Here is a 26,130-nt window from a genome sequence, read left to right on the forward strand (position 1 = left end):
GTGTTATCGTGTCTTTTTATATTTCTTTCACCTGTTTTAGAACTCAGATTTGTTGTGTACTCCTGTGTGTGTGAGAGACTGTGCGAGTGTGTATGTATTGTTGACACCCAGTCATGTTTGGCTCCCTCCTTTTAGGCCAGCGCAGGCTGTGACGAGACAAGGAAACTGGGATCCTGTTTCAAGCTGGATGAGGCTATAAGAGACCAGGGAGCACTCTGCACAGACAGACACACTGACAGGCACAAAGGAGAGAAAAAGAACCAAGTTCAAAGAGAAAGAAGATCTAAGGACAGTTTCAGATAGTTTGGTAGAAGGTATCTAAAAAGTACTGAGAGCATTGCTGGGTGATTACAGGACAGTGAGATATGCATCACTCATTGAGGCTGGAGTAACCGTCATCTCCAAACGAAGGTGCAGGATCGAGAATCATTTGGAAACCTTAAGTGTGCTCTTTTCACCTTGATCCCGGAGCTTTGCTCTTGAGGGGAGGGGGCCACGCTCTGGGGCCATGCTAGCTGCACGAAGCAGCGGAGGGGGCATCGGAGGGCCCGGCGGGCACCAGCCTCCCCACGTGCACCGAAAACACTCAGTGGCCTCTCTCAGTGGGCTAAAAGCCCAGCGCAGCAACTCCCAGGATGCCAAGCGCAATTCCTCCTCCGGGAAACAGGTGGCACAGCATAGAAACAAGGCAGCAGTAATCAGAGAGATGGAGACCAACTGGTACCTGAAAATGTTTGGCCTGGGCAAAGACGAGACAGTTGCACAAAAGACTGGCATGCTGTACAGGTCAGTTAAACCCTGTCTAAGTGTGTGTGGGCATGCTTGTCAGTGAGTGATTGTAGATACTTGAGAGTGCAAACAGACTGATGGCCTAACGTGTTACACAGAGCAGCTTGTTGATGAGCACAAATCATTTGTGAGGTGAATCGTACACTCACCTCACAAGTACTTTGGAACACACACAAAGACCCAAAAACGTCTTTTTTATGATTATCTACACATCGTTAACACCTGTAAGTTTGTTTGTGCAACTGTCAGGAAATTCATAAAGTGCGTGCATGCACACTGTTAGATTGTTCAAGTATTTCTGTGCTGGATCCTCAGAGCTATCTGATGACAAGCGGTTCCCCCTCCGTCCAACCGTTTCATTTGTGTGTCACAGCAGTCACGCCGGTCATTACGACCTCGGCTTAAAGTTGTGTCACCGGATCTGTCCTTAATGCTAATAGCAAGCATCTGTCTCGCTGGTGGTGTTGACATCTTCCACCACCATGGTGACAAAACATGGAGGCTGGAGGGAGTGTTTTCATTCTTTTATGTGTGATTGACAGACAGGAAGCACCAATAGCGTTGATTCCTAATCCCAATTTTTTGACGTAGACTAGCAGCGAGTGTCTTTCTTTTCTTCTTCTTTTTCCCCTCACACATGGATATTTTTAGTATCGGGTTCCCCCAGCCCCCTTGCAATGTCTCCCCCTCTCATTGCTCCACTGCTCTCTCTTGTTGCTAAATGCCTAATCCATCTGTGTCCCATTCCAATCATTCAAGCCTAAAGCTCCACATTTATCAGTCTGCAGTCCTGCCTCTTCCTTTCCCTCCTTCTTCTTCCCTCTCTATATTCTCTGGCCTCTCTGCTGCTTTTGGTTTTGTTCCCTTTAATTGAGAAAAAACAAAGCAGAGCAGGGGAAAGAGACCAGAATGTTAAAGCAGCAAGGGACACGCTGTGATTAAATAAGGTTGAGGTCTCACAAATATTGATGGATTCATTTATGTTGCAGAGCAGCCATTCAGAAAGGATTGCTATAATCCAAACTTATTTGTTCAGTCTTCATAAAAATTAACTGGCAGAGGGTCAAAGAATCAAACTGTACACCCACACACAAACGTGCACACACTGTGTGTGTGGCTCAGTTGTAAACTTACAAAGGAGATTATTTTCCCCAGTGTTGCACATTGTGTTTTGCCTACACTGGCTTATTGGAAGTATTTAGGAATAATGGTAAAAAAGAACAAAAAGGCAGCTTGGAATAGTTTGCAAAAAAAATATACTGTACTGCATTACCAATATTGATGGTGTTACGCTGTCATCATAGCACCCCGGTGCAAATTTGCAGGAATAATGCACTCACAAAATATTTCTTTGCCTTTTTTGTGTTGCTTTCAAATTGTTTCAGAAAATTGCACAAAGGCACATTATAACAAAGAATTAAGTAAAAGTAAGCCCGACTTGTCTAACGAAAAATGCACATTAAGCATCGGAGTGCTGTTTTCAAATGTGGCTTCAAATGGTATTAAACAGTCTTTCCGATGACATGCTTGGGGCTACACACTTCATGTGCTCTTTATTTACGCGCTCATAAAAGTGTGATGAGAGCCTCTCGCGGTTTGATTGACAGCACTACTGCTGCGTGTGGAACGTGAGGACAGTGTGAGTGTGTGAGTGAGTGCATTTAATGGGCATGTTTCCAAAGTGGTGAGCTCAATGTGCCACCAATAAAACCAACACTGTGTGAATCACTGTAAGATTAGCACGACCTTCACACGTGTGCACTTACCCTCTCTAACATAGACAAAAAAAGCTTTGTAATTGTTTCCGTTTAGAGAGTCGGTACTGATCATTTTGTCCGATCACTTGGACTCAACTGTTATGTTGTGGATGCAGTCTTCTACTTGAAAGAACAGATAACAGTTTCCTCTGACCTAGAAATGCATGAACCCCTCTACAAGTCTCCGTCTTGCCAGTCAGCCAACTCGTGCCTGACACACACACACACACACGCACGCACGCACGCACACACGCACGCACGCACGCACGCACGCACGCACGCACGCACGCACACACACACACATCTGCCAGCGCTGCGCTTTGAACCGCTGATGTGATGCCAAACATCATGCGATGACTGGCTATCTGCTCTGCCTTAATTTAAATCAGAACAATTGATGCAGATTTTAGCTCTCTGGTGATTCTTCTTGAAACTCGGGACAGACCATAACAAGAAATAATCTGCTTTGTAACCACTTCTTTATAAATTGCCTTTTCTACCCCCGTGCTAATGTATTCCTTTCTGTGCCACAAATTCATTAAATGCTCATTTATTTATTATTTGACAAAACAGGGTATTTATACGATGTTTTCACTAATTGCTTTTGTTCAGGTATTGAAAATTTAATTAACATTTTCTGCTTAGCCAAATTAATTATGCGGTTGAATTTGCATTTTCTTTTGCAGCCAGATAGTGAGAAAGAACCTCGTAAACTTGCTTTCATCATTGTTTGTTTACCCTTTATTGCAAAGATATTATGGATTACTTTAGTTTTTAAATAAAACATGGAGAGTATTTGTCAGGGACAAGTTTTGGAAAATATAGCCTAGGTGTTACAATGCAAACACTCTGTTCATGTCCAAATTGAGGCAACAGTATACTTAAACTCACCCGACGTTTTATTAGGTACACCTGGCTTCTAACAGGTTTGACCCCCTTTTGTCTCCAGAGCAGCATTAATTCTTGATTGAACAAGGTGCTGAAATCATTCCTCAGAGATTCTGGTCCATGTTGATGTGACAGCATCACACACTTGCTGCAAATTTGTCCCAAAGGTACTCTGCTGGCTTAAGATCTGGTGCCCGTGGAGGCCATTTGACTACACTGAACTCATGTCATGTCCAAGAAACCAGTTTTAAATGAGTTTTGTGTCATTGAGCGTTATTCTGCTGCAAGCTACAGAGGGATGGTCAGTAAGTTTACTCAGGTAGGCTTTGACATACGATGATTAGTTTGTACAAGGGGCCAAAGTGTGCCAAGAAAATACCCCACACATCAGCAGCCTGAACTGCTGATACAAGGCAGGATGGATCTGTGCTTTCATGTTGTTTATGTGAATGTTGCAGCAGAAATTAAGAGTCCATTTTTGGTTAGCCTGCGTGAATTGTTTCCTGTCCTTAGACCACCCGGTGTGGTCTGCTGTTGTAGCCCATCTGCTTCAAAATTTGCAGAGATGCTCTTCTGCATACCTTGGTTGAAATAAGCGCTTATTTGACTTTCTGTTGTCTTCCTGTCAGCTTAAAGCAGTCTGACCTCTGTAGATACTGTATTTCTTTGTGGTCTGCACAGAGTGACCTAGATTGATGAGTCAAATAATTTATTAGCACCCAATCTGTTAACAAAGTCTTTCCTTCTTTGACTTAAAACTACATAAACACGTCCCTGTCGATAAATGCTTTTCATGGAAATGGACCATATAAAAAGCAGCACATAACTCCTGTGGGCTGGAGATGATCAGCAGAATTATTCACAAGCTACGATTAGTTTGTACTGTAGCTGTGTTTCCATTTACGCTGGGCTGAATCAATATCTCATTAAACCCTGCTGCTTTTTCAGAGCGTACAGTAAGCCAGGGAGCAACAGTTCTAGGAATAAAACTCGACTGACCCGAATAATTACAGCCAACAGTATCGTCGCCCTCGTCTGACCGTGTATTGAGATTATATTTCCTGATACCTTCGGCACCAGGTGCGACAAAGGTGCGGCAACACGATACTATTGTTGCACAACAAAAACACATGTTCCTGTAGAGCTTGATGGATGGATGGATGGTGTCAAGATCGGCAGTTTGATTCACACAGCTGGGATTCTTTTGCACACATGTGTGCTAAAGTATCCATCCCATAATATGGAAACACTGTAATACTGAGATAAGTATTAAAAATATTAATCAGTCACATAATATGTTCTCTTCTTGTTAGATCACACCTCTTCAATGATTAAAAGAGCACTTGAAAACACAACGGCCGTCTTTGCCATGTATCGGTGTGTTGTTCATTTTGTCTGCCTCACTCTTCTCAGCATTAATCTAGATATTCATTGATAATAACAATGGGATTTAGTGGGGGAATTTAGGCCAGCACACTGGTGTTAAACAGGAGCAGGACAGTCCCTGAGGGCTGCAGACTGATCGCTGACATAATTATTGCTGCCATTGAGTCAGATGGCAAAGACGGGGCTTTTTTCTTCTTCTCCTGCACGTAAACAACACAGAAATGTTGTTTTATTACACTGCAGATAATACGAGGTTACAGCATCCACACACATGGCCGGTGTGTCTTTTTAAACGTCGTCCGCAAGCTGCTAAACTTGTTCCTAACATACCGTGGGCGCTCGGTAATATGCAATCTTTATATGGGGATTCGCTCACTGGAGGGAGGATATGTGGGGGTGGTGGGGACAAAATGAAAGAGACGACTAATTAATCTCAGGGAACAATGAGCTGGTTTTAAAATGAGAGTCGAAACATATGAACTAAAGAGTTAAAAGAGAATAAATGAGGGGGGAGGAACTCGAACTGTGTCACAACAAGGACTCAGACAAAAAAGTTGTTTATGCCTAATTTTGCTGCTCATACATGCCCCCAAACTGTCCTCTCCCAGCTTCTCCGTCCTCTTTTGCTTTTCTTCCATCATTCACCCTCTGTTTTTTTTTCTTTTCTTCATCAGTGACTCACCTGCCTAAATGTTGAGCTCCTCAAAGGAGAATGTGACTGTCGTGAACACCAGAGGCCAAAATAAAAACGTTAAAATATAAAACAGAACAGAAAAAAAATCCAAGTGAGACAGAGAGAAAAAGAGTGAAATTAATTGGAGCTTTTGATACGACAGAGAGCATCTGTTGTTCGAATGTATGTGCGTCGAAGGTGTGTGCGATGCATAGTATGGACGTGAATATTCCAGGTCCATAAATACACTGTAAACACACTCAGGCGTTGCATAAGCTCAGATGACTTCCAGCTGCCAGGCATGATCAGGTTTTCCACCCACCCTGCTGGACAACAAGCACAGCTGCCTCTTTACCAACCTCCATGTGTCACTTTTGCATTAATAGCCATAATTTCACGTCCTGCAGGTACAGAAGAGTCAGCCTTGAGGTTTTTACCCCCAAAACCCAAAAACAAACAAACAAAAAACCCCAAAACGAAATATCCCACGTTCAAACAAATTCTTTTATCACGTAGCTTCTACAGTTCCTGCATACAGCTTTTGGCTGTTGCCACTGGATGTCTGCAGGATACAATGAGGAGCAGTCAGGCAGTATTTGCTCTATACTGACACACACACAGATGATGGAAGACTGAAATTCCATCATCTGTGTATGTGTCTACTTGTGGAAAGAGTGACAGTGTGTATCTTAACTCAAATTTCCTGATATGGAAGAGTGGCATTCCTCATGATTCCCACAATTCACTGGAGGACCAGACATGATGTCATTGAACGCTCCCATGAGAAGGCTAGAGAGGGGAGATTATATACTGTGTGTGTGTGTGTTTGTGCAGTCAAGAAGAAGGAAAGACGAGAAAACAGAGGCTTTTCCACTTTATTTTTTTGGTTTACCTAATTATGAAAACGCCGCCCTTACACTGTGCACGACTGAATAACACGCCATCGGCCGCGTGCAAGCGTCTGCTCGAGTATGCGTGTCTGCGTGTTTATATTACGTGTTTGTTATGGGCAGAACTGCAGAGTACACATTGTTTAGAATAAGAAGGAGCAGAAAGAGAGGGCAGAGGCAAAAAAGATGAAAAAGAATGAATTTAAAGGTTGTTGAAAGTGAAAAAAAGTGACTGCTTTAAAAGTGCAACGAGTGTGAGAGACGGGCTGACAAAAAGCAAATGGCAGGAGACGTGAATGCTGGAAGAGAGACGAGAGAGAAAATCAGGAGTAAGTGAAAGGGCTTGTGACGGAGGGAATACTGGGAGACAAAAGAGGGATGATGAGGAAAGGCAGGGTGGGAGAGAGGATAAGGGGGTGGGGGGTGGAGAGGAAAAAGGGGTAAAAGGAAGGAGAGAGTGAGAGAGAAACAGAGTGAGAGAGTGAGAGGGAGGGAGGGAGAAAAAAATGTCCCAGATTCCCATGCTATTTAATAGGGAGCAAAACCAAACTGAGCTTATAATGTAGACTGGCTGAGCAGGGGGCAAAGTGACAGCATCAGTGTGTGGGTGTGTGTGTGTTACGTGTGTGTGTGTGAGAGGAGAGGGACTGTGTGTTTGGCCCTCTGTTAATCTGTCTTCATGTGTGTATATGTGCAGACAACATATATGGCCTGGTGCATGGAGAAGTACATGTAAGGAAGTAACCTGTTTTCCCAGTGTGGACGAGCAGCCTGCTGACAGACTGGACTCCAGATTTCAGTTTGAAAAAAAGGCTCCTTTCAGGGCTGGATGTTCTTTTGTTTTTAATAAGAGGAGGACTTGTGCAGCTTTATTTTGGAGGAATACTTCACACTAAGATTTAATCAGATGCTCTCACGCACACGCTCCTCTGCTCCGTGTAGCTGTGCGTGGGTGAGGGGCCTACCTGGATTAATCTGAGCGCACATGATTGTGGGACATGCGAACAGCAGAAAGGAGCGATTGAAGGGGAGGATAAAGTGAAGAAGAAAGCTGGAAGATGTACTTGTACAAGGCAACGTGCCCGGAGATCCCCAACCCGAAACAGAAGGGGTCCAGGATTCAGGGTGGAGGCCAGGATGGGGTCAAGGCTCACGGCCTAGGACAGGGGAGGCTTGTCGGAAAGACTTCTATGGGGACGGGAACGCGACCCTACCCTCCTCTGATGCTGTGGACAGCAAACAAACCCAACGGTGTGGTGGAGCTCAAGCAGCTGGAGGAGTTCCTCAACTTCCACTCGCTGTCGCTGCACGACACGGTGAAGAGTCAGACAGGCATGGCCTACAGGTAACCTTACCTGTGTGTCTCTGTGAGAGGAAGTCATGTTCGGTCATGTTGACAGACTTATCATTTCTCTTTAAAGAGTTAGTAATGGCTGAGGGGGTTGAAGAGAGTTTTTTATAATTAGTGTTTTGTTTGATTCTACATCTGTGACATCTGAAGAGAAGCGTGGATAAAAATCAAACAGTTTTTCAAGCTTTCCTCCCACATGCTCTGTGTTTACATGATTCTAAGGTCATGCTTGCTTTGCAATGCCCATTGCATAATGGGAACTATTGATCTCTTTTAAAACTCCCAAGCTAATTGATCATTAGCTCTGAGTGCTTTATAAATAATTTTAATCCGAGTCCTCTCTGTTTCTGATGGATGCATTCCTCAAGTAAGTAATGCTAAGTATAATAAGCTATAGTTTCAGCTGCATGCTGTATTGAGCTAGCCGGCACATACAGGACTAACTGTGGCAGAAAAAAATAAATAAGTCACATGTCAACAAGCATCACCCCAAGTGCATATGTTTGTAATGCACACGTGCTTAGGTTCTTTTATTCCCTTTTTAATTATGTGAATCCGAGATCTTTGAGTGTTTTTCTTTAAATATGTACAAAATTCATGTTCACAAATGCTTTACAGTGCTTTAAGAGTTGTCAGCACCCCTTGGATTTGATACGAGTGCATATTTTTCAATGTATCAGAGTGTGCACACAGCAGGTAGAAAATGAGCGTCATCATTCAAACAGCTCCTGTTAAATGATCTTTCATTTTGAAGGTAATCCGGTTCATGCTCCTTGTGCGCTGGTAGAAACTGCTGTCATGTGCTTGTTGTTTTTCTCCAAGTTCGTCATCTGTGACTAAGCGCCGTGTTGGCGAGTGGTTTGAGCGAGTGTGATCGGGACATTGTGGATCGCTGCTCAGCCCCCAGGCAAAAAAAGTAACACGTAGCTTCTTTGCCTGAATCGCCTGGTCGTCTCCGGAGAGGACGAGAGGGGGATGAACTTGAGTAAAGCCTTCTCTGTTGTTTACCTCAGCTTGTTAGAGCTCATTAATCTTAATTTGTACCTGAACTTGTTTAAATGTTTAAAAATGTTTCTTTTTTAATTAGAAACTTAAAAAAACATCCAGTGTGAACTGAGAGTCCACACTGACAAAACAGAATAAAAAAACAACTTGGGAATCAGAGGAAATAAAATATTCTTATTCAACAAAGTAAATCAATAAGACTGCATAGTGTGGTTTTAAAAAATTAGTGTCCATGTGTGTTTTATATTTGGAGACACTGCTGGCTTAGCATTTCCATGAACTATATTTCTGTCATTCGTTCCCTGGGGCTTCCTCATCAGTGGTTCTTTGCAAAATCCTGCCAACATATTTCACTGTATTACAGTCAGTGTAATAATAACACGGACTAAACTTATTCCGTTGTTGTGTTGGTTTAGAAGATCTGGCAGCTCAGACCGTTTCCATCACCCCTCTGTGCCCACCAATGGAGAAAAGGGGGTGTAGAGAGGAGTGTGATGGGAGTCTGTATCTCTGTTGGATCAACCTGGCTAAAGGAGCTCATATGGCCATTCGCTATTAGCATTTGCCTGGGGACATATTGGCATATGTGCGTTCGAGGGACTGTGTGTGTGTGTTTAAAAGTTTGTGGCTATTGCCATGGTAACCTAATAGAACAGCTGGCTGCCCACGACCTTTTCCAGGTCAGCGTGCTTGTTGGTGGTCAAGTTGAGCAGTCCGTTCACTCAGACACACACAAATAAGAAAGAAATTTGAAATTTTGTTAAGTAGAAAGCATTTCCCCGCATTAGCATGCAAAACAATGAAACCTTTGAACTTAGTTTTAACCATAAAAGAGATAAAACCGGGCGTCAGTTTAGCTCATGGGGTGAGCAGGTGATCAAAGGAGGTGGTCCTGGGTTTGAGTCTGACCTGAGGCCCTTTGCTACGTCTGCTCTCTGTCCACTATCTACAACTGTGTTTTCTAACAAAGGCAATTTTTTTGTGGGGGGTCTTTTTGTGTGGAGAAAAAATAAAACAAACCAAACCAGTCATGACTTCAACCTCCCAAAAACGGGTTACATAAATTCAAATTCAAATTCAAATTCAAATTTTATTTGTCACGTACACAGTCATACACAGTACGATATGTAGTGAAATGCTTGGACAACTGCTCGTGACCTAAAGAAAACAAAAAAGGAAAAGGCTATGAATAAGATAGGAAATAAATATGAAAAATTAAAAAGGGTAAATTTAACTAGGAAGGAATAAAATATAAATTAAGGTTAAAAATGAAATAACTGTACAACACAAATTAGAATGAAGGGTAAATTTAACTGGGAAGAATAAGATAAAATATATAAATTAAAGTTGAAAATAAAATAACTGTACAACAAAATACACAATATAGAACTATATAAGAATGTATGAAGAAATATAAATATAAATAAATATATACACAATAACAGCAGCTGTACAAGTATTAACTGGAAATGAAGAATATAGTGACCAGTGTTGTGCAAAAACAATGTCCAGAAAGTCCAGTGTGTGTGTAAGAACCATATGTGTGGGTCAGTACTGTGTGGTGGTGTGATTGAGAGACCGTATCGCCTGCGGGAAGAAGCTCCTCCTCAGTCTCTCTGTGTTGGTCTTCAGGGAGCGGAATCGCTTTCCTGACCTCAACAGAGAGAACAGTCTGTTGTTGGGATGGCTGAGGTCCTTCACGATCTTCCTGGCCTTGGTCCGGCACCGCCTGCTGTAGATTGAGTGCAGGTCAGGGAGCTCGGAGCGGATGGTGCGCTCAGCTGACCGCACAACCCTCTGTAGAGCTCGTCTGTCCTGCATGGTGCTGTTCCCGAACCAGGTTAAGATGTTTCCCGCCAGGATGCTCTCTATGGTGCATGAGTAAAAGTTCCTGAGCACCTTGGAGGGCAGTTGGAAGTCTCTCAAGCGTCTGAGGTGGTAGAGACGCTGTCGGGCCTTTTTCACCACGGTGTTGATGTGACAGGACCATGACAGGTCCTGCGTGATGTGAACTCCGAGGTATTTGAAGCTGTCCACTCTCTCCACTGGGCACTCGTTGATGACGGGGGTCTGGTAGTTCCTCTCCTGCTTAGTGCTGAAGTCCACTATCAGCTCCTTTGTCTTACTGACGTTTAGAAGGAGGTTGTTCCTCTGGCACCAGTTCTCCAGATTCCTAATCTCCTTCACGTAGGCCGTCTCGTTGTTATCAGAGATCAGGCCCACCACGACGGTGTCGTCAGCAAACTTGATGATGGTGGTGGAGCTGGTAGTGGCCACACAGTCATATGTGTACAAAGAGTACAGCAGGGGGCTCAGAACACACCCCTGGGGGGCTCCAGTGCTGAGAGTGGTGGAGGCTGAGACATGTCCGCCCATCCTTACTGCCTGTGGTCTGCCAGTTAGGAAGTTGGAGATCCACTGACACATAGATGAGCTGAGTCCCAGATGCTCCAGCTTGGTGGTGAGTGTGGAGGGAATTATGGTATTAAATGCAGAGCTGTAGTCTATGAAGAGCATTTTAACATAATTCCCCCTTCTAGTGTCCAAGTGAGTGAGTGATGTGTGGAGGAGATGAGAGATGGCATCGTCTGTGGAACGATTTGGACGGTAAGCGAACTGTAGTGGGTCCAGTGTGTCTGGTAGTGAAGAAATGATGAAGTCTCTGACCAGGCGTTCAAAGCACTTCATCACTACTGAGGTGAGGGCTACAGGGCGATAGTCATTGAGAGAAGCAGGGTGGGGTTTCTTCGGGACAGGAACAATGATGGACTCTTTGAAGCATGTGGGGATCACCGACTGAGATAAAGAGATGTTGAATATCTCAGTGAACACAGGAGCTAGCTGGTATGCGCAGTCTCTTAGGATACGACCTGGGATGCCGTCTGGTCCTGCTGCTTTCCTGGTGTTCACTCTTTTGAAGGCTCTCCTTACTTCATGCTCGGAGATGACGAGCACGTTTCCGGTGCTGGCAGTATCTTCCTGTCTGCAGCCGTTAGCGCCGCTAACACTAGCATTGTTGGAGACCTTAGTTGCAGCCTCGAAGCGAGCATAGAAAGTGTTCAGCTCGTCTGCCAAAGTCACGGCCGCGTTCGTCATACCGGTTGTTGGTGTTTTATAGTCCGTTATTGTCCTTAGTCCCCGCCACAGGCTCCTAGAGTCACTCTGTTGGAGTTGTGACTCTAGTTTCCTCCCGTAGCGCTGCTTCGCCTCTTTCACCGCCCTCCGCACGTTATATGACGCGGCTTTGTACGGGTCCATGTCCCCCGTCATGAGTCCCGTGTTGTAGGCAGCGGTGCGGGATCTCAGAGCGTCGCGGATGGTTTTATCCACCCACGGCTTCTGGTTGGGAAACGTTGTGATAGTCTTTGTCTCCACGGTATCATCCGCTAGTTTCCCGATGAATCCCACAACCGCTTCCGTAAACACGTTGACGTCATCGTCGGAGCTGTTTCTGAACATGCCCCAGTCTGCGTCATCGAGTGCGTCCTGTAACGCGGCCACCGATTGATCCGTCCAGCGCGCGACCTTCCTCTGAACCGGAACTTCCTGTTTCAGCCTTTGTTTGTATTTTGGCATGAGGAAGATGGCGGCGTGATCAGATTTGCCAAACGGAGGGCGGGATTGTGCCTTGTAGCCGTCCTTGACCGTAGTGTAGCAGTGGTCCAGTGTCCTTTCACCCCTGGTGGGGCAGGTGATGTGTTGATAAAAGTTCGGCGCTGCGCGTTTGAGGTTGGCGCTATTAAAGTCCCCCGTCACAATAAGCGCAGCGTCCCGGTGTTGTGTCTGGTGCTGTGTGAGTGCCTCATGCAGCTCGCATAAGGCGGTGACCGTGTCCGCTTGTGGTGGAATATAAACGGCACTTACAATGACCGATGTAAATTCCCGAGGTAGATAAAAAGGACGACACATGATGGACAGTAGTTCCAGATTTGGTGTGCAGGAGCGTGTGAGAGGAACAACGTTCGCACTGTTGCACCAGTTGTTGTTCACCATTAAACACACGCCGCCTCCCCTTGACTTCCCCGAGTCCCGTGTCCTGTCCATGCGGTGAACCGAGAAGAACTCGGCCGGCTGGATGGCGTGGTCCGGCACCGCTGGGTTCAGCCATGTCTCGGTGAAGCAGAGGAGATTGCAGTCCCGAATGTCTCTCTGGAACTTTATCCTGGCCCTGGCCCATACAAGATATTAATAAAAATGCTTTTATTAGCACATGAACACCCCAAAGGAAGAGATGCAATTCAGTCAAGTGCCCTCTGTAACCTTTAAATGTGTTTTCCCTTTAAAGTCCTGCCAGCTCTGTGGGGGTGAGCCGAGGAGAGTTGTGACTTGACAAAACATAAAGAGCCTTTTCTAACCTTTTTGGCTCGTGATCCCTTAAAACAATGAATCTGTTCTTATGATGCTTTAATATTTTATAAGAGGAAAAAGCCTGACCACAAGTTTAAACACTTAAAAGCAATTTCAAGGCCAGCTTTTTTGGTGCTGTGTCTAAATATTATATTTTAAGAAGTAAAAGTAAAGTATAGTGGCTTTTATGTATGGACGATCCAAACCTGGCGCAACCGAACTGTACACTTACCACTTTATTATGCACATCAGTTTAATCACATGGCAGCATATGCAACTTAAAGCATTTAGGCATGCAGACGTAGTCAAAATGACCTGCTGAAGTTCAAGTTGAGCCTCAGAATGGGAAGAAAGATGATTTTGAGGTTGGTGTGGTTGTTGGCAGGCTGATCTACAGGGATTTTCTTGAATAATCATCTTTAGGGTTAACAGATCTGAAAGATCTGTGTCATAGCAAGAGGGCGTCCTTGTGCCTGTGAGGGCTCTCATTCGGTACAGCAGCTTCCTCTTTTTTTGTCTTCCCCGCCCCTACTTTGGAAAGCTATGACATCACAACAATGTGACAGTCAACTGCAATGTTGATCGTGGATCAGCATTATTGTGATGATGCTAATGAGTGATTCTATGGATGGATGGACTGGATCCATATCATGAGAACAGATGATATGGATCCACGTGAACAAGTGCCTGGTTAATGTCTTAGGTCAGAGGAGCTAACGTTACAACCAAGGTATGCAGAAGAGCATCCCTCAATTGTGAAGCAGATGGGCTCCAGCAGCAGAAGACCACACCTTCTTCCACCCCTGAAAGCAACGAACAGGAAACTGAGGCTACAGTTTCACACAAGCTTGTGTTGTGGGCTCAAAACTGATTTCTTTCACTGTACCAAAATATCCTCCACAGGCAAATCTCAATTCATTAGAGCACCTTTGGGATGTGGTGGAACAACAAATTCACATCATGGATGTATAGCCAAGAAATCTGCAGCGACTGTGTGATGCTGTCATGCCAGCATGGACCAAAATCTCAGAGGACTATTTCCAGCACTTTATTGAATCAGTGCAACGAAGAATTAATTCAGTTCTGCAAGCAAAAAGGTTCAACCTGATATTTGCAAAGTGTATGGTGGGTTTAAAACAGGAACACACATGCACACAGACACACAGGCATTCTTTCAAATGATCCAAAGTGCACAGATGGAAAGAGGAAGAAGAGGCAAATTCCATGTAGATATGAGCTCAACAGAGTGCCCTCACATGCCCTTTAGTTTATTATTCATGAGTGTGTGTGCCTGTTTGTGGGGCGTGGGTGAGTCCTTTCAGTTGTGCAAGAGCATCAGTGAGTGTTTGTTAGACAGCAAATTACCTCAGTGTGTGTGCATGTTCATTATGTCGTTAATATGGCCCTGACTATGTAGGTTATGGTGACAACATAATGTTCATTTCAGAACATATGCATTTAACATTTTCTCTGGGCTAATGTTAACACTAGTCGGGGAGATACTGATGCACTGTGACACTGTAAGTAGCATTTTAGAGAGACGGTGATCGCTCGGTACCAGAATGTAGCCTCGGAAATGGATTTTGACATCAACTCAGTGCGCGTTAGTCATGAACGCTCCACTACAATGAATAAATATCAAGCTGAAAGCTAAGTTTTGTGTTCAATCAGCCTCCAGAGCGACGAACAAAAAGCGTGAATCAAGTACATCCCCTTTTAACCTAGATTCCAAGTTATTACGCACTCAAATGCACACGATGTTTGATTACTCATGCTGAATTAAAACAGACATCAATTCAATCAGCCAAGTGGGGAAAAAGATTAATCTAAAGGCCATGATATTATTGGATACAGCAGGGGAATGCTGGGTAAGGGCACAACAGTGAAGGGGAATTCAAACCTCCAGGGGGCAGAAGGTCACATTATGAAGCATATGCCATGTGCTCTTGGGTGTACTAATGTGTGTTTGTGAGTACGCGTGTGTGTGTACTTGTATTGCTCATGTTTTCACAGTCACATCATGGGGACCTAAAAAGGGGATGGAGACAAAAAGACCCTGTAATGATTGTATAGAGACTTGTTTCCAGGTTAAGTCAAGGCTAAGTTTCTAGAAAATGATTGTAAGACGATGAAAATTCCCTTGAAGTGATACAAACTGAACTGCCAGTGTGTGTGTGTGTGTGTTTGTGTGTGTGTGTGTGTGTGTGTGTGTGTGTTTGTGTGTGTGTTTGTGTGTGTTTTCAGACAGTCTGGATGTTTGTCAGTCCATCTGATTAAATGAGCTCTGCCTGCTGATCGACTGTGGTGTGAAGGTGACAGAGTTACATTGTCCCTGCAGTTGCTTCTCTCCTCCCCTGTCACTCACTTCTTTCTCTGTCCCTGCAGCCTTTGCTGATTTTGTTCTGTGCATAATTCATAGTCTGTGTGCATCAGCCATTTCTACTCTGCCTTTGCTGTTTTCAGAATGTGAATTAAATTCTCCACATTGTAAAACACTGGAAATGACTTTCCTAGATTTATCGTGTTAGGAATGTATTTCGAGGTCTGTACCACGAAGTAAGATTTCAGCTTATCCGGATAACTTATTGGGTTAACTCTGGGTTTTCTGTACTGCAAAGGTAGTTCACATCAACAGGTATGAAGTCAGCGGATACTCACCAGTCAGCAAAATCAATGTTAATTCTGAGAGTCTGATAGTCTTATGACTAAAATTTCATTTTGTTTTAGTCATAATTTAGGCATTAAATTCTTTCATAAGATTATAGTAGACTCAGTCTGAAGTTGATTACAATATAAAGTGTAAAAAGTGTGTTGTGTTTTTATTGGTCGGAGTTGCTCCACACACTTAAAAAAGCATCTTATTTTTCTTGATATCAAATGAGAAATGTGTCCATTAGGTCTACTCTGCTCTTCCTCCCAAGCGTTGACATTTTCTTGCATTTTCAGGAGAAACTGGGAGTATGAAAGACGTTTTTATATGAACTCTTTACTTGCTCTCAGACCAATAAAGACCACTGAGGTTGTAGCTGAAACAATAAGACCAAGACTGCCTTTTAAACTTTTATCTAATGAAATACTCGATATAATCCACCAGATAAACTTTATGGATAGAAATAAATCTTCCTCCAATCCTGCTGACCGAAGTGCTCAAAGCTCGCCCGCATTCATACAGGACTTTTAATACTGAACTCCTGCACAGTGCTTTCCCTCTCTCACACACTCACACAGCAGCTTTCAGTCTGTGTTATGTGTTCAACATCCCCATAATTTTCCAATTTTATGGTTTTGTCTCCGCTGCACTTTTTTATGTTTCATGATTGGCCAGCACCACTTTTTTCCCCCGTGAACCTGTGAACTCCTCATCCTGATTGCCAGTGTTAGAGTAATTGGTATGTAATGGAAAGACACCACGGGCATGTAAACTTAGATATAATAGAAGTGTCTTAAGGTGGTATGAGCTTGCAGAAGATACATAAAAGTAAAAGTTTGCAGTTCATTACAATTATAGTTGCTTCTAATGGCAGTAATGATCCCTCCCTTGACCTGGAGACATTTTTCATGTATTAAAATGTATAAAAATAACAGATTATTAGCTGGAATTACACTATAGAGCACCACCAGTCCTGCTACTCTTTGATAACAGATCCCCCAGGTTCTGCTACTGGTATGTCAAATCAAAAAGGAACTCCAGTACTATGTAATGTACTAGTCTTACTGCTTTTAACTAGAAATCACATTTTAACCATACAGCACATTATATACTTCACATCTATGGTCCATTTAGAATAACCAGTTAACCCAACAAGACTGTATTTGGGTTGGTGGAGGAAGCCCATGCAGGCACAGAGATAACATGCAAACTTCAGAGAGACCACAGGAAGGCTGCAGCCAACCTTGAGGTTTGAATCAGGGGAGAACACCACTAACCACTGCTCGACCGTGCCGGCCATAAAGGCCAGTGAAGGCCACGTCAAAGTGGACGTGAGCCCTGTACCTACTCTGCTTGACTGTCCAGGCCTTGAACCTCATGTGTTTTCTCTCTATTAGTAGTAAATCAATATTCAATATTACATAAAATTAACTATTAAAAAAAGTGTCTTTGAATGGCAGAGATACAGAAATGTCTGGATGTAGCACAGAGCGTGTGCGCTTGAAGCCATTTATGATTTTTAATTTGTTTGATCTGCTGCTCACCTCAAACAAGTACAAGCAGAAATGTTGGACTTTTAACGATATACTTTAAATTTCTGTTTGTTTGTTTTTTACAAGTACAGTTAAAAATTAAAAAACAAAACAAAATAAGGACTGTCTGGGCAAAGAGTCACCAGAACTTTTTCTGTAATTTTACACATTTAAGAGTCGTGCTGACAGATTTCTTTCTTATTCATAGCAGCTTTTACTTTGTAGAAAAACAGTTAAATATTGGACTTCTTTACACTGACAGGAAGGGGAGATTCACTGGTCTGGACCACTTAAGAAGTGGGCTGTATGTGGCCTGCCATGTATGGCCTGTCAGGGGTGTCAGTGAGTTTGGTGTCAAACTCACTTTTTGTCTCAGAGACCACGGATTAGTTTTTTTGTTTTTGTTAATGGGTGTTTCCCTTGTTGCCGGGTTTCAAAAATGGCAGTTTTGATTTCGCCTTCATGACTCTTGATTGACGTCATGTAACGGAGCGGAAAGGCTGATTTTATTTCCAAGATGTTTTGTGTTTTTAAAAGGAAGGAAACCTTCCTCCAAACGGACAGAGCAGTGAAGCCGCCAAGGGAAAGTACACGATTAAAAGACTGTATAATTAAAATATAATTTGTTATATTTAAATAGTTAAAATGTAAAATGAATTAAAACAACCTTGGCCAAGGGGTAACACAATAAAAATCAATAAAACACAACATTAAAAGTCCAGTGGCCTGCGCCACGACCTAAAAGTCCCAGGGAGTTAAGAAATCCAGCGAAGTAAAAGGGAAACCCAGCGGAGTCCTCTCCTTCCTTTCCGCATTCGCGTCTTGATGCACTGAAGGAAGGGAGGGAGCGGCAGTCACTATTCCTTTCAACAGTTTTACTTTATAAAAAGGGATAAGTCAGAGACTTACCCCGGGTGGGCAGAGCTCTGAACTCCGCCCGCCGCTTCTTTAAAACTGGAAATCGGCACCAGCTGTCTCACTGCTTCTGCTCTCCCGCAGTGCACAAGCTGGCTCTTGTCGTTATTGCCGTCCGACTGCCCGCTGCGCGTCCCTAGTCGCTGGTGGTGTCTCGTCCCCAGTCGCTGGTCATGTCTCCTAACGCCCAGCTCCACCAGCCCCTTCGGCTTGCAGGCGCTGCCGCCTGGCACCACTTACTCCTGGCCGTCTCTCTAGCCTCTCGGTCGAACCCCTTCCTTTGGTCTGTCAGGCCCTCTTATTGGCCTCTCTGGGATCTCTCGCAGGTGTGATCAGTTTATTATCAGGTAGGGGCGGAGTCTTTCCAGGACAAGTCACCAAATAAATACCATTAAAACATGCAGTAAAACTCATAAAAATAAACCAGTGTACAATATTAAAATATTAAAAAGGTAAAACGCAGCAAAACATGCATAGTAGAAAAACTTAGATAACTTGTCCCTTTCCACCCTGTGACAGTCACTTACAAACTAATTGGTGAGATGCGGACTGCTGGCATCATGTTTTTGAAATGACTTGGCTCGCTTGGGAACCTGGCTGAGCAGGTACTAAAGAAGTACCCGGTACCAGGTACGACCACCTAATGGAAAACCCTAAAAACCGAGTTGAGTTGAGCCGAGTAGGTACTTGTGGAAAAGGGTTATACATGTAATAGGACTAATTTACAACTGTAATCCCTGCTCTAACAAACTGTCTGTGTAGCTGGATACAGAAAGCGATTTCAGCACCAATGAGTTTTAACTAACTAAGTTTCTTAAGTTTCTTACCAAAGAATGTCGGGAATCTATCAGGATGCATCTGGAGAGAAAAATCTCCATAGATTTCCTTCATTTACACTTGGGCTTGGAATTTCTGAACCAAAGCATGAAATAAGGTTTTATAATCGTGGCATGTCTTCCTCGGAGGCTCCTGTTGTTTTTGGTCACACACCAATCTATTTTCTCTATGGACGTGCTGGATGGACGTCAGTATTCCTGATCATGCTTCAGCTGTTATCCTGTAATCTGGTTGCGTATGTTTGGGAAAAGAGAGACTGAACCCTGAGATAACTTAAATTACACTTCAATATTGCACACAGATGGTGCTGATTGCATCTTACGTACATCTACCAACTAATGTAAGTCTAATAGCAACAACCAACCAACCCAGTGACATCACTTTCTGTGCTCTCACAAGGTGGTGCTACACATTCTCCAAAAACCTCCATCCGTCCATCCATCCATTTTCTTCCGCTTATCCTTTTCAGGGTCGCGGGGGGCGCTGGAGCCTATCTCAGCTGTCATAGGGTGAGAGGCGGGGTACACCCTGGACAGTGTAACAAACCTTTTGGGTTATAGCACCACTAGGGGGGGAGTCTCCTAGGGGGGTGTGTGAGTATAGCGTGGCAGCCATTACATGCTGCTCGTGTTCTGTTCTCAGGATAGACCTCACCGTTGTAACGGCCTGGCACCGGCGACTACCGATCCCCGCCCATGTATGTACGGACAGTGTAGAGCCGTGGAGACCTGGCTTGTATGGTCTTATGTTGCTGACAAGGAATAAAGGTCTGTTGTTTAATTTAACTGACTGGCTCCGTGTTATCCGGCTAACCTCCACACCACATGCCCGCTGGACCGGCTAGCCGCTCTTTCCTCGCCAGACTGCTGTTACAAAGTGGCGCCCGAACATTGTTCTCTGGATCTTCATCGTCATCCGGACCGACAGACGGTGGGCTCGGATGTTTTTCCCGTGTTTTTCAACGATCGACACTTCGGCTGAGGTGGCGTGTTTTTTTTTCTCTTCGTCTGGCTGTATTGGCCGGGCCGATAGGACCCCGTGAAGGAGCCGACCCCCCGGGATTTCAACGGTATTTGCAGGCATGGAAGAGCGCCGACCCATCGCTTGACACGCTCGCCTGCGAGGGGGAGTACTCCGTGAGTAACTGTACGGCCCGTCGGACCGCTAACTCAGTGCTATTGGACCGTTACGACATCGGCGGTGCTAAAGCTAAGGCTAACGCTACAGTGACTTTGACTCAGTGTTCATTCAGAGGGACGTTTTGTGTGAAGCATCAGAGTGTGCACGGACGCTCTCTGTCTGATGGATATTAACGCTTAGGTACTCTGTGGGAACGCTCTTTCACTTTGCCATAACTTTTGTGAGACAGAGAGTGGTTTCGGCCATACTTTTGAAATGGCGTCCCACCCAGACACAGGCAGCGAGGGAGACGGCTGCGACTCAGATGCTGAAGCTCCCAGCCTGACTAAGTACATCATCCCTCGCTCTACCCCTCATGACCTCAATCTTAAGGTGGAAAGCTTGCAAGAAGAGGTGGAGAAACTGCGAGTCTGCTTGCACGATTCGCTGGAGCTACAAAAGAGCCTTCTGAAGCACTTGGATGGTGGCGCGAGAGGGGAACCGGGGGAGCAAACATCTCCTCAGAGAACCCCCAACCCGGTGGCTTTTTCCACGCCATTCACACAGAAAGGGATTAACACAGAGCCCCCTCCGCTTCTCCAGCGTCAGTCGGCGGAACTCTGCAATACATCGAGGATGATCGCCGCAGCGCTGCACCAGGCCAAGCTGGAGCCCCCAGTGTTCGCTGGTGACGGTGGAGTGTCACCGGAGGAGTGGCTCCAATCAGTGGATAGCTACAGATCGTCGCTGCGCCTAACCGACTCGCAGGTTCTGAGTGAGCTCCCTCACTTCCTCAAGGGAGAGCCCAGTAAATGGTTTAGGGCCCTCAGCTCTCACATTACTACATGGGCACATTTTTACCAACTTTTTGAATCAGTGTTTGTGTCAGCTGATAACCAAGAGCACGTTTGGCGGGGCATCCTCGATCGCGTCCAATCACTAGAGGAACCCCTCCCAACGTTTGTAGCTCACATGCTCGGTGAGTTTAATAAGCTAAGGTGCCCGCCGCCGGAGCATGAACAGATCGAGCTTATATGTAAACATTCATTGGAGAAATATCGGGTTGCGTTGTACGGTACGCCGGTCCCGTTGGTTATGGACCTACTACTTCGCGCGCACGAGCTCCACACAGCCTTAGGTCCAGTCGGCCGCTCAACCCCTACTTCATCCCCTAGTGTTGCAAGCGCGAGAGAACCACATTGTTTTAAATGCTCCTGCCCGGGGTTTACCACACGCACGTGCCCAAGTTGCACCTGGGTTGCCCCAAAAGAACGAGGTGCTGCCAGACCCAGGGCAACCTACCACCGACCTCTCCCAGGCCCACCACCGGGCCTGGAACTGGCCGATGCTGAGGGGCTGGATTCACTGCCGGCGGCTCGTGCGGCCAGTCAGCAGTCGGGAAACCCCCGGGGGGGGGGGGGGGGGAGGACATTTCAATGAGGCAGCCCTCCCCCCATTCGCAAAGTATGCCTCGCCCGCATGATGCCCACCAGATTGTGCAAGGCATTGTGGGGCACATGGAAGATGTAGAGTCGGGAGCGCACTGGAACACTCCATTGAAAACCAAAATTAACTTCAACTCGGTGGCAGTGAACGCTACGCTAGATACGGGGGCATCCCTGTCTGCTGTGCGGGCTGAACTCATTTTGGAGAACAACTTGTCTCCCAACAGGACCCACCAGTGGATGGGTCCACCGGTGAGCCTAGTAGACGGTGCTCGCTGTCTCCCGGAGGGTGTTACATGGCTGCCCATAGGGTTCTTGAACAAAAGGTTTTATCACCGGTTTGCTGTCATCCGCAACTTGTCATCCCCCTTTGTCTTAGGGATGGACTTTATGAGCAGGGCCTCTTTGACAATCCACATCCCCTCAAGAACCGTAGTTATGGACGACAGTCCATGCACAGGCGCGGATGAAGAGGAGGGTTGCTCAGTTGATCTGTTGAGCGATGATAATGTCATTATGACGCTTGACATGGTAGAGCCCTCGCTGGAGACCAAAGCTCTGGAGGCAAACCTAACAGATAGTCAGAGAGAACTATTAGTTGTCCTCCTTGAACAATTTAGCTGCATGTTTGGTGGTCATTTGGGCCGCACGTCTTTAACTGAACATGTGATCGACACGGGAGATGCAAGGCCTATTAACCTCCCCCCATACCGCACCTCCCCTGCAAAGAAACAACTCATTGAAGAGCAGGTCCAGAAAATGCTGGAGGATGGCATAATTGAACCGTCCATGAGCCCCTGGGCCGCACCTGTCATGATTGTTAACAGGTTGGGCGCTGACCCACGGTTCTGTGTGGACTTTAGGGGGCTGAACCAGGTGACTCGGAAGGACTCATACCCCTTACCGCGGGTCGATGAGTCTCTCGACTTCCTAGCGAGAGGTCGATTCGTTTCAACATTGGACCTAGCGAGGGGTTACTGGCAGGTGCCGGTTTCAGGGGACTCACGTCCTAAAACAGCCTTTGTTTCCCATTGTGGGCTGTTTCAGTTTCGCGTGCTCCCTTTCGGCCTCTGCAACGCACCAGCCACCTTTCAGAGGCTGATGCACAACGTCCTCAGCGGCCTTGTTTACAAGACGTGCTGTATATCTGGACGACATCGTGGTTGTGTCCCCTACCTTCGAACAGCATTTGTTGGACCTGCGGGAGGTCCTTGAGAGACTTAGGTCTGTGGGTCTCTCGTTGAAGCTTAAGAAATGCCAGTTCTGCCTGAAGGAGCTCACCTTTCTGGGCTACCGGGTTACCCCGGATGCCATTAAACCGGACGATGACAAAATCAAGGCTGTGATGCAGTTCAGAACTCCGTCCTCAATGAAACAGGTGCGGCAGTTTCTCGGTCTGACGGGATACTACCGCAGATTCGTAAAGGAATATGCTCGCCATGCAGAACCTCTGCACGCCCTGACAAGGAAGGATGTTACCTTTCAGTGGGATGACAGGTGTCAGGAGTCCATGGACTTCCTGAAACAGAGCATTGCGACAGTGCCTGTCCTGTCACTCCCTGACTTTTCCCGGCCTTTCTTCATCCATACGGATGCATGTGACCTTGGCTTGGGGGCGGCCTTAATGCAGAAGGATGCAGAGGGTAGGGAAGTAGCGGTCGCTTACGCGAGTCGAGCTCTTCACAAGGCAGAGAAACCATACTCTACGCCAGAAAAGGAGTGTCTGGCCGTGATTTGGGCTTTAGAACACTTTCGTCCCTATGTGGAAGGGCTTCATGTGACGGTCTTGACTGACCACAACAGCCTTAAGTGGCTGATGTCACGCCCAAACCCCACTGGCCGGTTGGCGCGGTGGTCCCTGCGCTTGCAGGACTTTGACTTTACCATCGTACATAAGGCGGGGGTGCACAACAGGGTGCCAGACGCTCTGTCTCGCAACCCACTACCTGCACCAGAGGGTCCTCCTATTGAAATCTTGCCGGAGCATGCTGTCATGTGGGGCATGGATCTTTGCGCCCAGCCTCCCCTTTTGTTAGAGGACCGAACACAACTAAGGCAGCTGCAGCTAGATGACCCAGGTGCAGGTCCAAAGCTCCGAGACCTGGAGTGTTCCCCCAATCTGGGTTCGGACGCCAGTCCTTCACCGTCCTTGGTGGTCAATGACGGCCTACTCTATTACCGAGGCCCGAAACATAAGCGCAATCTTCATCCCCAGGAGGAGCTGAAGCTGTATGCTCCTACGGCTCTCCGGGGTACCCTGTGCGGTTATTATCATGACCACCCTACAGCAGGTCACCTGGGGATTGCTAAGACACTAGCGAGAATGCAGTCTAGGTTTTACTGGCCCAAGATGGCATCGGAAGTTAAACGCTACGTCTTGTCGTGCCCAGTATGTCAACTCACAAAACCCAGTCAAAGAAAGCCAGCGGGCTTCATGGTCCCCATTTCGCCCCAGCGACCCTGGGAATACGCAGGGGTCGATTTTGTCGGACCACTACCTCGCACCGCTACTGGTCTTCGTAGACTATTTCTCCAAGTGGATCGAAGTGTGTGCGGTTCGGGATGCGACGGCTCGAGTGGCAGCCAGTAAGTTCATTAACGAGGTATTTGCTAGGCATGGGGCCCCTAGGTACCTTATTTCGGACAGGGGCTCACCTTTTGTCAGTGAGCTGTTTGATTCTGTTCTCTCCACTCTTGGGTCCACCCACCGCCTCACGACGGCGTATCATCCGCAAACTAATGCGACCGAAAGAGTGAACAGAACTCTCAAAACAGCCATCCGCGCATACGTGGGCGATAAGTACGCGTCGTGGGATAAGTTCATGTCCCAAATCTGTTTCGCGCTGCGCTCGGCCCCCCATGAGAGTACAGGACTCAGCCCTGCTATGATGTTGTATGGTAGGGAGCTGGAGACACCCCTTGACTTGCTTACTAAGCCGTCCGGGGAGAGCGAGGAGTCATCCATGCCCTATCCGGAGACCCTTAAAGCGTCGCTTCAGGAGGCCCACGATCGGGCCAGGGAGACACTGGCTCGCAGCCATGCTAGGCAGAAACGCTACTACGACCTGAGACGCCGGCCGATGACCTACGCAGTCGGAGACTTGGTGAAAGTCAAAGCTCATCATCGATCGGACGCTCAATCTTGCTTCACGGCCAAGCTGGCACCCTTGTTTACAGGGCCCCTCCAGGTTACTCAGAAGCTTGGGGAGGTCAACTACAGATTAGCCAAGATTGACACTGGTGAAGACGCAGGAGTCTTCCACGTCGTGAACGTTCAGCCATTTTACTCCTGGGACTCCACATCTCCTTCAGGGCACCGGACTTCGGCCCAGGAGAGCCTGGATGAGACTGAAACGGGGGAACAGCCCTCATTCCCGAGTTCAGGGGATATCGAAGCAGGCGGGCACCCCGCCGAGGGCGCCTCTGAGTCGCCACCGGCCGAGGGGGAACACTATCATTTGAGACCCCGCCGGTGCCCCAGAATCACTGAGGGTTGGACTGCTACCAGGTGGACTAACCGTCATCATACGGACAGACTCAATGTTGACTGAGGGTTGGTTTCATACATGTACATGCTGTAATTGTTCTGTTCATAAGGGGTGATTACTTGTTCTGTTCCACTGAGCCCTCGTCGTCGTGGCCCGTGAGAGCCTTTGTTTGGTTTTCGGTTGTACTGATTTGTGTGACCGGTTGTGTTGTATGTCTGACTGTTTCCCTTGTCTATGACCATCTCTGGAAGATGGATTGGCAGTAATACTGCATGTTCTGTATTGTTTGCTTCAAGCACTAATTTTGTTTATTGACTGTACCAATGCTTAAGGTAAGGATGTCTAACAATTCCTCCACAACCTGCTTAGTACTTAATGTAACTATGTATAGTGAAGAAGGGTAGCGGGAGGAGGGTCACCTGGGTCCGGCTGAGGACAGCCTGCGAATTGCCGGGGGGGGTGATGTAACAAACCTTTTGGGTTATAGCACCACTAGGGGGGGAGTCTCCTAGGGGGGTGTGTGAGTATAGCGTGGCAGCCATTACATGCTGCTCGTGTTCTGTTCTCAGGATAGACCTCACCGTTGTAACGGCCTGGCACCGGCGACTACCGATCCCCGCCCATGTATGTACGGACAGTGTAGAGCCGTGGAGACCTGGCTTGTATGGTCTTATGTTGCTGACAAGGAATAAAGGTCTGTTGTTTAATTTAACTGACTGGCTCCGTGTTATCCGGCTAACCTCCACACCACATGCCCGCTGGACCGGCTAGCCGCTCTTTCCTCGCCAGACTGCTGTTACAACAGGTCGCCAGTCTGTTGCAGGGCCAACACACAGGGACAGACAACCAAAAACCTCTAAAGACTTATTCCTTAAATCCAGCTTTACACCAGTTGACAGTTTTGCAGAGTAGTGCTGCATGGTGTAAACCAGCCCCAATACACGTAATGTTTCGTGTCCACTTTAAATCGGGAATAAGAGATTTGAACCCTAAGCTGCAAACCCAACTCAGAAACTGTTTCTGTACTCCACATCACTTCAAAGCACGAGAAAGATAAA

The 26,130-nt window shown here is 46.3% G+C and overlaps 1 protein-coding gene across 5 annotated transcripts in view; it reads left to right on the forward strand.

Annotated features, from left to right (window-relative positions):
* Positions 1–26,130, forward strand: part of kcnab1a (potassium voltage-gated channel subfamily A regulatory beta subunit 1a) — a 145,894-nt gene that overhangs the window by 6,496 nt on the left and 113,268 nt on the right. For 3 of the 5 annotated variants that reach the window (XM_082501786.1, XM_082501783.1, XM_082501784.1), the window contains exon 2: positions 136–786. The exons of 1 other annotated variant lie outside the window; for it this stretch is intronic. In XM_082501786.1, the coding sequence (XP_082357912.1) occupies positions 509–786 (278 nt within the window). In that variant the 5' untranslated portion in view covers positions 136–508. Of the gene's footprint in view, positions 1–135; positions 787–6,889; positions 7,729–26,130 lie in introns of those variants that run through there. One more of the 5 variants, XM_082501785.1, reaches the window with a different exon arrangement.

Source organism: Aulonocara stuartgranti (assembly GCF_965226115.1).
Source record: "Aulonocara stuartgranti genome assembly, chromosome: 14".
Lineage (NCBI taxonomy): Eukaryota > Metazoa > Chordata > Actinopteri > Cichliformes > Cichlidae > Aulonocara > Aulonocara stuartgranti.